The sequence below is a fragment of the Raphanus sativus genome, chromosome 6 (genome assembly GCF_000801105.2).
Source record: "Raphanus sativus cultivar WK10039 chromosome 6, ASM80110v3, whole genome shotgun sequence".
Taxonomy (NCBI): Eukaryota; Viridiplantae; Streptophyta; class Magnoliopsida; order Brassicales; family Brassicaceae; genus Raphanus; species Raphanus sativus.
The window spans coordinates 39,622,632-39,634,784 of record NC_079516.1 but is presented as its reverse complement, the minus strand read 5'-3'; the positions used below and the strand labels follow the sequence as shown (position 1 = coordinate 39,634,784).

At 32.8% G+C, this 12,153-nt stretch overlaps 1 protein-coding gene across 1 annotated transcript; it reads right to left on the bottom strand.

The window, feature by feature from the left end:
• Positions 1-9,173: 9,173 nt before the first annotated feature.
• On the bottom strand, positions 9,174-10,635 carry LOC108807272 (uncharacterized). Its single transcript, XM_018579539.2, has one exon. The coding sequence runs from the start codon at positions 10,478-10,480 to the stop codon at positions 9,275-9,277; it is 1,206 nt and encodes a 401-aa protein (XP_018435041.1). The 5' UTR covers positions 10,481-10,635; the 3' UTR covers positions 9,174-9,274.
• Between the last annotated feature and the right edge of the window lie 1,518 nt (positions 10,636-12,153).

Sequence of the window (12,153 nt, the reverse complement as noted above, 5' to 3'; positions counted from 1 at the left end):
GATGACAGAGGATCCATCAAGAAAGCCTCCTAAATCATAGCCATCAATGAGAGCATGAATCTGAAGACTCCACATAAGATAGTTTGTGGAAGTGAGCTTAGGGACATTGGATGTGTTGATATTGAACAACGGTTTTGTGGGTGTTTGGATGACTTCAGTAGCATTTGTGTTTGAGATATTACCAGTGGCCATTGCAGGCGGCGGTAGAGAGCAAAAGAAAAGAGAAAACTTGATAGAAAAAAAAAAGAAAAATTAGGGTATCGTGTGCTCTGATATCATATAGAATGTGAAGGTTGAATATTATTGATAATGATGATTACAATATATACTAGAGTGCAATGAGCAAGTATGGAAAGTCATAAACAGAGGATCCTAAAATGTATATGTACGATATCTTCTCTATACATCAAACAATTACTTTTGTGTTCTTTGTTAATTGAATTAACGTTTAGTATTTTTCCTATCATTAGACCAAAATAGACCGACACATTGAGTTGCTTCGGACTTGGTTTTAACCTCTTATGTTGACACTGAAACATGTAAAGAAACGTAGAAAACCAATTAACGATGACGTTTCGCTGCAGTCACTTTTCAATCAAGAAACCAGCTTTGAAAGTAACAAATATAGATGCTATTCTCCCCTTTCTCACCTTTTTACTTCCACAAAGTTATTGTAAGAATTAAACACACCGGATCTTAAATTCTTAACTAAGATTCGAAGTCTTGTTCGTACTTTTTTTCTGTCTTTTGAGGACTTTAATTATACACAAGGTGGATACAGATGCCATACCACCAGGTCCACTACTGAATTTTTTCTACTACAGATTTTCTATAATACCCCCCCCCTTTTTTGCCCACACACTCTTAGACAATCTCTAATAGTTTATTTAATTTTTAGAATTGGATTTTTCTCCGATGGTTCTATATTTTGGAGTGAAAGATAAAATGATGAACAAAACTTAAATGAGTTGATTTATTTATAGAATAAATATATTTTTACTTTATTATAGAGTGAAAGAGTATCATTAAAACATTTTTATTCTAAATTATATTTCTACATCAAGGTGATGTTCTTTTTTTTTTTTTTGTCAAACCATCAAGGTGATGTTCATAAGCAAACAATTAGACGTGTAAAAGAAGAAACTAAATTACCGTGTTAAGATAAAGACTATATAGTTCTCGCTTTTATAGTCGGATCGATGTAATTTTCAAAGATATTGTCGTCGTATTATTTTGTTGAGTATGGGCACTGTCTGAATATAACAAATATTGAGATCTTCCAATCAAATAGCATATAACTCTAAATTTTCTAATAATTAAATAACATTAATATTGGGGTAGGTTGCCTCCTAAGGCAAGGTAGTGATACAGCTGTGTTCATGTCCTAAGCATCATATATTCCCGTTGCTCCTTATTAACACCACAACGTAGTATAACACCTAGTACTATTCTAATTAAATCACATTTTCGAAACTAAATTAAGATAGTCTGTAGTTAAAATGTTTATAGTTAAAATGAATAGTAGTACTAGTTGTAGACTAGATATTTTATTATTGCCAATAGACAAATTATAAGTAATATACACAAGCAATCGCGCAAAGGTTCCAGCTTCAAACATTACCACTGATAATTTCTGATCTTTATAATCTACAGTATATCTATTTATATTCGATCATTACAATAATTTTGACAATAGCTTTTACAGTATTATTATAGCACATCTTATATATTAGCACATCTTAAATTTCTTGAACAAATGCTCTGTATTCTCCTGACAATATTTTTTATATTCTTCATTTACTTATTATTATATTGTTCATATGGAAAAATATATGTGAATTAACTTACTTTCCTCGCATTATCTTTTCATCAGTGCGCTAAAATTATGTCCCTTCAATCTCTTTTTAGGATCCTTTTTGTAGATCTAACTCTCAGGACAATGTAACTTAATTTTTATAGTAGGAGAATCAAACTTGAAATATGTTTGCATCCAGAACCCATTTACTACCACTAGACCACAAGATCATGTTCTCTCTTTTTAAGATAAATCATCATGTTCTGTATGACATGATTAATTCGTTCATGCAGCCTACTTTAGTTATTGCAACTAGTACTATATCAATGTTAATGTATCGATTTCACTACTTAAGATCTGACTGGTTGAAAAGTAGTGATTGTGGTTACGAGAATTTGCAGGATATCAAATCTTATATTAGTTAATGTGATCAGTTGAATATAGACACATTTTAATATGTCAACGGGTTTACCGATTTAGTTGTATCACTAGAGTTATTACTGGTTTGATTGTATCACTAGAGTTATGAAATAGTGAGAATTGAATGTTTGTTATGTATATATAATTTTAATTGTTATTATAGAGAGGTCAAAAGACATAATTACAATTAATAAAAATCTTAATCGATATTTAATTTGATCCACAATTTCTGTAATATTCCACATAGAATAAAAGGTATTTCTATAGCGTATTTATCTTTTAATAGAAACTAGAGCTTGACATGTACGCTCGTATGAGTTTGGTTTTGACATTTTTATAAATTGTTTAGTTACATTGTAAATATATAAGTTATTTAGATATTTTTAGGTTCATACAAATTTAAATCGAACATTGTCCCAAATTTTTTAATGCACGAACATAGTTTAATTTTAAAATCTAAAAACATGATACTCGTAAAAATCAATCTGTAACGTATATATGAATGCCTATGTGTAACTGATTATGTAAACAAATAAAATAATTTTGTTAACCGGTTTGAATTCTTGTCACTAATAGAGTAATTTTATTTAAAGATGTAAAATTATTATGGTTAATACGTAAAATAAATATTGAATTATTATGGTAAATATAATTAATGAAGTAGTTTGTAAGAGTGAAAATGAATGTACTCGTTAGAATTAGTTGAAAAAGAATGTAAATCTGTAAAAAATTATCTAAAGTTAGGTAAGTATTATTCTGTACTTCAGTTTTAATAGAATAGATTGATAAACGTGTTTCAGTTCGAATTCAGTTTTTTTTTTTTGGCAGAACAGATCAAGATCAAGCCGGATAGATTCGACCTGCTTCGTAGCACTAGTGGCTAGAAATAGAAGAAAGTTATAGTATTTGATTACTCAACTAAATCAAACAAAGAAATGTTAAACCAAAAAAAAACAAAGAAATGAACAAAGAAAAATCTCACATAAAGCAGACGAAGTCAAAACCTATAAGACGTGAGCCTCCGGAATCAAGAGACATACGAACTAAAACAATTTTAGTTCACGAAAGAATTCAGCCAAACAAACAAAGTAAAGCTAAGGCAATAGACATGCTGAATAAGGAAATACTGCAATTAGTTCTCAAAAAAAAGAAAAAAAAAAATTCAGCCAAACAAATAGATGATGTTATATATTTTCCGACAGAAAAATTAACCAATTTGTGCCGAGTGAAAACATTATGGGATGGAGACGAGAGATCACACACTCTTATTTTATTTATTTTCTTGTCTTTTGTAGGTTTTTGGGTATCTGGTACATTCTTTGACTCTTGTTTTTTTATCACCCATCCATGTCCCTTGTGCTATATTAAATGCAGATTTACATTTGGGTGCACCTCACAAGACATGATAAAGATATAATTTATAGGATAATATATTGATTTTATTATTGAATATATATATATATATATACCAAACATCATAAATTAATAAATTTTGCCAATCTCAAATTAGACTAGTATAAAAATAACATAATTTAATAAAATAATAAGATAATAATTATTTTTAAACCTTTATATAAACATATAGTTCCAATATAAACATAAATAATTAATTACCATATATACAATTTATATAAATATAAACAAGATATTGTATAGTTTATTTTTCACAATGATTTATTTTTAATTTTTTCTTATTCCAAATGCATTAATATTATTTTGTCATTTTACATTTAAAATATATTTACATATACATTACATATTTTTATACACCAATAATTGAATAAAAAATAGTTTTTTATATATTTCTATACTATAAAATCTAATAGTCTTATTTTATATGAAACCATACTTTAAGTATATAAATCTAAAAAGAAAAATTTCTGTAAATTAATAATTATATAAATCAATATCATAGTCTTGAAATTATTAATTTATAGATTTTCTGATATATATCTCGATGATTTGAAATGTTCATGCAATATAGATTTTATACATGAAAGTCATGTATGAAATTTCAAATGTGACGTAAAATTTGTTGTAAAAAGTTCTTTGTTTTTTTTGATTAATCTAGCGGTATCTCGGACCTATGAAAATGTCCAGACTAATCTCCAAAAAAAAGTGTAACCTACAGATAAACCTTCTTTCCAGATATGTAAATGGTTTTAAAGCATGTATTCATATCCGTGTGATGTCTATAAATCATGAATTAATTCCTTCTAACATGGTTCAAACTCCCAATTTAGATGTAGGAAGGAACCCATCCTTACATTTGGGTCATGATGTTCAAAACAAGTTCTTTCATTTTTTGCCAGTAACTGATTTGTAATGTTGCTAATTCTTAAGTAATTGTAAGCAACGTAAATTAAACAAAAAAAAAAACCATCAATACCATTGATCTTATAGATGTGGAAAATCGATTTGATCCATAAAATATGTCAAACGATTGCTTTACATATAAATATTCAAAACTAGTGAAGCCCGGTTAGAAGATGGACGGACGTGCACATTACATACCAAGTTAAAAGGGTCAAGGATGAAATGGGCTTTAAAGTTTATGTGACCCATTCAGAATACAATCATAATAGGATAATACATGCTTATTGCGATAGGGTGAAGGGTTAATTTATATGAAAATTATTTTAAAATATTGTAAATGAAAATAAGATTTATATTTTTAATCAAATTAACTTTTTTGGCACTTAAACAATTTTTTTAACTTTTTTGTTAAACATAATTTGTTTACTGATGAGCTGATCTCATTTTTAAAAATATTTTAGGTCAAAATTACTTATCACATAAGAACCTAACGTTTAGATCGAAGAATCTCAGACCTACTATTTGGTTACAATAAAACTATATCAGTTTGGTTTTATATCATGATTTAGAAATTTAAAATTTAATTATGATTATAAGAAGTTTACGTTCACGTGTCAATCCTATCTATCTTCAATATTTTTTTCTTTTTATATCATTTTTTTTCATTTTAGTTATTGCTCAATATAAATATTGATTCTAAAATTTATTTTCATTTGTTATTTTTTTTGGCCTGAGATTTAAAGATGTTTAGATTTAAAATTATTAAGAGATACATACTTAAGTTAAGATATGCGTCTTGTGTAGAATAAATACTTTATATTTATTATTTATTTTATGTTTTTCTGCTTATTTTGAAATAATAAAATAATAACTATATATTAAATAACTAAGAAATCAATTACTATTATATAATAAATTGGCATGCACATATAAATCAAGTATCATTCTTGTTTGTTCGCAATAATTTTAGGGTAAATATATCAAAACAATCAATCTTATCTATGTATATGATGTATAATTAAATTTAAATGATATTAACATATATATATATATATATATATATATAAAATATACTTCATATGGATAATTATTAAATGAGGTTTCTACTTATTTTTTTTATGATTATTTGCATATTTGTGTAACAAAATTTTATACCTACGAATTGTTTTTAATGTGGAATGTTTAGTGATTTCAATAATTTATAATCATTTAAAAAAACAGTGAAGATTTCAAAATTAAAATATTAAATTTTCAATATATGTTCAATGCAAATATAAAAATACAAGTACGTATTTTCATATGATATATAGTTTAATTTAAATGATATGAAATATATATATATATATATATATATATATTCCGAGGAACACAAACCCTATAATCAAATCTTTAAATCCTATTCCGAGGAATATGATTTCCTCGGTATTTCATCAGAAAACAAATTTGTGTTTTTCAGAATTTCTTCGGAAATTTTTCGGAATATTCCGAGGAACTCATTTTCCGTCAGAACGTCCGTCAGAATTACGCTTTTTCTTGTAGTGTTTATTATATGATTAATGTAATTGTGTAATTTATTTTTAATAATAAAGAATTAACAAAATATTATAAAGTATACAAATTTTTAGCAAAACTCCCTCTTTTTCTTTTTGTAAGATGTACAAATTAAAAAAATATTTTTAATGAAACTACTTGTTCATAACAAAAAAGTAAGTAAAAGTACTTACTATTTGCTATTCTGAACAAATAAGACAAAAAATACATCTTGACTTTAAAATTTTAATCAATTATTTTAATAATTTTGCATAGAAAGTTTCAAAACATCAAAAAATTGAAACAAAATTATTTTCTAAAACATCATAAAAAAATGAATAGGTATTTATTATTTAAATCATTAATTATCATATATATATATATATATATATATATATATAATAGACATGGAATAAGGAAAAGCCATCCACGTCACATGTTTATTGATCATATTTGGAATGAGCAGTCTATTACATATGTCCGAAATAGTACATGATTCTGACCACACCCACAACTCCTAATACTAACATTACACCAATTTCAATCCTTAAATACTAAACCCTAAAATCTAATCATTAAATTTAAACCCAAATATAAACTATAATATATATATTTATAATATGTTTTTGTTTAAAATCTGATAATAATATATAATACTATGTAATATTATACTATACTATATAAAATGGAAAGTAGAATAGGTTTGTAAATTAAATTTATTGTGTAGATATGGTTAACAAAATGATAAAATTGAGTTTGTGAATCATTTGTCTCGGTGTTTTTTTTTTTAAAGGCTTTCATATTAAAGACAAAGGAAACATAGAGTTTACAGAGGGAGATCACATCAGCATACTAAAACCGAAATAAAGCAAGGGAATTTAAAGAGAAAGAAGGGAGAAGGTCACAATGGTGTTGTAGACCATGGAAGTGATTTGAACAAAGCACAGCAGTAGAGATGCTGCACTTTCTATATCGCCGACCAGAATGCCACCAAACAAGAGCCAAGATCAGATCCACAGTTACACATAGCTGAAGATTTATCCTTTGCCTGCTTAATGACATCGCGAGATAACATCCAATAAGATTTTGTAAGACCATTATGGTATCGAGCATTGCGCTCTTGCCATAATGCCTATATAGACCCATGCCACAGCTGAAGCACAACAGCAAGTTGGACTTTGTTCAAGGTAGCAGAATCAAGCCATCGAAGAATAGTTTCCCACTGAAACGGAGGGTTACTGAAACCAAGCACCCCAATCGCAGCTTTCCAAACTAGAGAGGAGTAAGGGCAGACAAAGAACAAATGATCCCTCGACTCCGGGTTAGTTCCACATAGCAAACAGCAATTCTCCAAATCGAGACCCCAAGAGGTCAAACGGTCCTTAGTTGGATTACGGTTGAGAGTGAACAACCAAGAAGTAATCCTATATTTAGGAATAATTGCTTTATTCCATATGAATCTTGCCCAAGAAACCGAAGGCTTAGTCAGACGAATAGAATTCCAGACATCCTTAGTAGAGAATTTAGAGCAAACTCGGTCTCCAACTTTCCAGATAGCAGCGTCTGATCCAGGAGCAGGAGAGAATGAAGTGAGATAAACATGTAGATTAAGTTGTCTCTCAGACCTGGCCGGTCTTAAGTTCCAAACATAACCCTGAGTAATAGAAGAAACCAGAGAATCCAGCGGAATTCCCAAATCTATAGGTCCCGAAGGGCCTAAATAGTCAATCAAGACGCCAAATCAAGACGCCATAAGGGGTCCAAGGATCGAACCAGAAATAAGTCTCACCTCCTTCTCGCACTAGGATGCTAAGAAACGATAAAGCTTTATGACGAAGCTTTAATAGCCTGTCTCGGTGTGGTTAACGAATAAACCAATATCGGCAAAACTTCCTGTCATTAACCAAGAGAGTTGTTGCAGACAGGCTTCTGCTAGGGAAAACTACTCCAAAAATAATACTGATGGTCATGCGAAGGATCAAATATGAGAAATTAACAATTCACTTTTTACATAGTTACTAAAATAGGTTATTTTCAAAAACTATGTGTATTTTCTAAGCGCTACAATTTATTTGTGAGGAGTTAATATTATTAATATTTTTTGAATAAAAGATTATTATATAAAAGACAGACGACGCATAATATAGAAGGGCAATAAGCTATAGAGTGAATTATTAAACTTTTGAGCATCATACGTTGCAATTTCCAAAAGAACAATAATGAAACCAGAAATGTTAGAAATATACAAAGATTATTATTTGGAAAAATAATGATTGCAGCAACAGTCCTTTACTGGTAAAAGTTAGTTAGGATCACTGATCACAACGTACGCAAGCAAAGCATTTTAATTCCTCAGTGTACCTAGCTGTAAACTGTCTGATACATCTCATCCAACCTTAATTATTTTCTGGATTATTAAGTGTTTGGTATAGTACACATCTTTATATTTTGGCTCGAGTTCCTTAATAATATCTCAAATAATGGTCCAAACTAATTCAATTACATTATTTTGTTCTCTATTATTGTTTTCTTTAACACGATCGATTGTTTTCTAATCCTTTTCATATTCACATAAAACCAGATATAATTCAGAATCAAGTGCATAAACTTGAAACCAAATCCTCGAACTTAAAGATGAAACAACAATAATAATAAAATTCTATTTTTTTAGTGAAAAATAACAAAAATAATACTAGTAATAATGGTACGTTGTATTTATCGTTCAAGGTTAAGTAATCATTTCATAGTTTTTGGCTACGTCGTTCGATATCGTACAAAGGTAGGGTTAGAAAAGACAGCGTTGCGTTAAGAAAAACGACGTCGGCGTTGCCTTTGTTCGCGGGAAAGTCGTCACACGTGCGCGTTGGTGCTTCTTTTTAAAGATTTTGGAGATATTCCACAAATGAACCTCACCTCAAAAGAATTGATCTAAAAGCTCCACGTAAAATAAGTTATCTCTTTTTAGCCCCTACTTCCAAAGCAAAATGACAATTAATTTTAAGAATCCCTGTATTGTAATGTACACATTCAAGATATATTTATTACACTATTCGGCGTATTTTAAGAACCATGATTTTCTCTTTTTGCTTACTAACAAAATATAGGGTAAATGTATGACTGCAAATACTATTTAAAACCTTTTGAAAACTTTTAAAAACTACAGTATTACGGTATTTTTGATCTAAGAAAAATAAATTTCGTCGGGGAGTATTATCATGACCGAGAAACCGACTCGGCAAGTTTCCCTATTCTTTTAACGACCTCAGGAGACAGTTTCTTCACCGGTTTCCTCTCTTTCTCCGGTCGAAAATCAAAACCCAATGCGTCCGACACTTCCTCGGAGCTCCAACCAGCTTTACGGAGCGACTCCGAGAACCGACCCGCTTTCAGAAGCAAAGCATCTAAAACCGCTTGATTATCCAAAATCACCATTTCATCCTCAAAGAACCCAGATGCCGACACGTGGACGATATCATCTACGTCGGATTCGCTCCACCCGCCTCCTCTTAAAACCGACCCGATCCGGTTAACGTATTCGTCCACCCATTTCGGCGGCTCGGATCTCGGTAAGTCTAGGTATCTCTCCGGCGACGAAGAGTGTGACGACGACATCGAAGAAGCCGAGTTTCTCCTGCGACGATCCACCGCCGCGTCACTCCAAAACTCAACCCATCTCGGTGCACCCGACCCGCGAACCCGACCCGAGTCCAAACTCATTCTAGAGAAATTCGACGAGGAGGAAGACCCGGCGGTTATCTCGCTAACAGAACGCTGCTTAGTGAGAACAACCGGAGACAAACCGGATCCTCTGAAGACAGACTCACGCTCGAAGAAATCGGATAGATCCGACCCGCAACAAAAAATCCGGGTCTCGTCGATGTAGAAAACCGGGTTACCCGCTAAAGACGGTTTACAAGGAATAAAGCAGTGATCGAAGATGGGAATCATCAAAGGAGCTCTCTTGAGAGCGTTTCTCGCGACCCGCAAGGCCTTTTCCGGGTCAGACGGTCTCGGGCCCCAAGACTTGCTCCAGAGACTGTTCCTCGCGATCTGAAACGACACGGCGGCGACGGGAAGATCGATCATGGCTCGGAGATGGAGACGGGCTCCGGGAGAACGCCAGTCCGGGAAACCGGCTCCGACGGGTAAGCCGGCGGCGAGAACGGCGCGGAGATCCGGCGGGAAAGAGAACGAGAACTCGGCTTCGGCTCTGGCGAACTCTGCGTCGGTTAGACCCGGTTGGACGTGGATCCTCGAAGTGTGTAAGTGTGAGATGACTTGGTGGGCGAGAGACGAGAAAGATACGAGGCTGTTCCTCACCGTTGGAGTCGTTGGTGCGGAGGCGCGAGCTGAGAGACGACGGAGACCCGCCGCGTGAGCTGGCCGGAGACCGGTCATTCTCCGATCGACGTCGACCATTTTGGAAAAGAACAAAATTTTGTGGAGTGGGGAGTTTTATGGAAAGAAGTGAGCTTTATGAGTTATGGGGTTTCAGATGTGTCTGTCTGAAGGCAAACTGAAAAAGCTGAGAGACGAGAGAGAAAGAGAGAGAGGCTTTGTTTGCCAAAGTAAGGAGCTTCGTGTTATGTATTTATAGCAAGTTTTATTGGTGGGTCTTACGAGTTGTCCTTTCTATGAGTATTTATTTTTGGTTTGATTTAGTATTTTATAAAAATATTAAAATAATTCGAATCTCTAATGACTTCATCGACTAGTTAATTTGATGGTTTTTTTTTTTCTCTCTGGATAATATTAATAAAAGGCACAGGGCTCATAAACAATACAAAACCCAACAGGGCAACCCACTAAAAATCCTTTGGGCTAAAATGTACCAAAAAAGAACCCAACCAAAAGCCCATTACAGCAAACCGGGCTACTCCAGAAACACATGACGAGGCCCAATTAACCCTGCGGCCCAGCGGCCCACACCAAACAAACTGGATAGTTCGCATCGCCGCCGACACTACCCTCTGTCAATCTCTTTTCGCCGGATCTCCGATACATCGGATCCTCCACGACTACATAGCTCGTCTATGGCGCTCTGTCTTCACGCCGGCGAGGTCACCGTTACCAACGCGACCATCACCAACTCTGTACCACCGGACACCCGAGACAGAGCAACCTAGATCCTCCGCTATCCAACTCTTGAACTCGTCGTCGCCAGAGAACGACATCTTCAGCCGAAAGCTCTTCCTCAACGGCCCACAAACTCAACCCAAGAAACACACCGCACCTAATAACCTTCGATTTAAAACAAAAAAAACCCGAAAATTTAGGGTTCCATAACAGAAACAAGGAGCCAAGGAGCTTTGAGCGCCTCCTCCCTCCGTACACCAGAGGCCGGCGAAGAAGGATCTTCAGCCAAGGAGCTTTGAGTTAATTTGATGGTTAAAGTCAAGAATTTTTATCTTCGTTGAGATTCTTTAATTGTCTAAATCAGCATCAGATACCTTCCTGATTGGTTTACAGTTTTGTTGAGCTCTCTTTCATGGCTCTGATTTTCTTGGAAACACGTGGGACCCATGCGTAAATTATGGAAATAAAAACCAGATTATAACATTGATCACAGTATTTAAAATTTGCTAATAAATATTTCCTTGTTTTCGAGTAATCAACTGTTTTAAAACTTGATTGAGAATAAATGCCTAATTGAAATATGCTTAAAACGTCTTGATGGTTTCCTTGATAATATCTCAGGTAGACAAATGACTATCGGTCCGGTTTATAGTAGACCTCGATGGGTTTGATTAGAGGTGTGTTTGGGATTTAGAAGCATTGATTGTAGTTGTAGATAACAGAGATTGAAAACTGATTAGACGTACGCCAATATCATACCCACTCCGCCACGCTGCATCAAATCATGCTCCTCGCTTCATTAGGGACACCATCGATATTGATCACTGTATTTTTTTTATTTGGATTTATCCACTTAATCATAATTTTTGCAGTGGATATAACAGTAAACAGTTTGGGAAAAAGTAGCATATTAATCCCACAAACACTACCAATATATGTAGAATATTTCTAACGTATTGTGCTATTTTTACTTCTAAAATAAAAAAACTTATAATATAAGTAAAAGAAATTCTAAG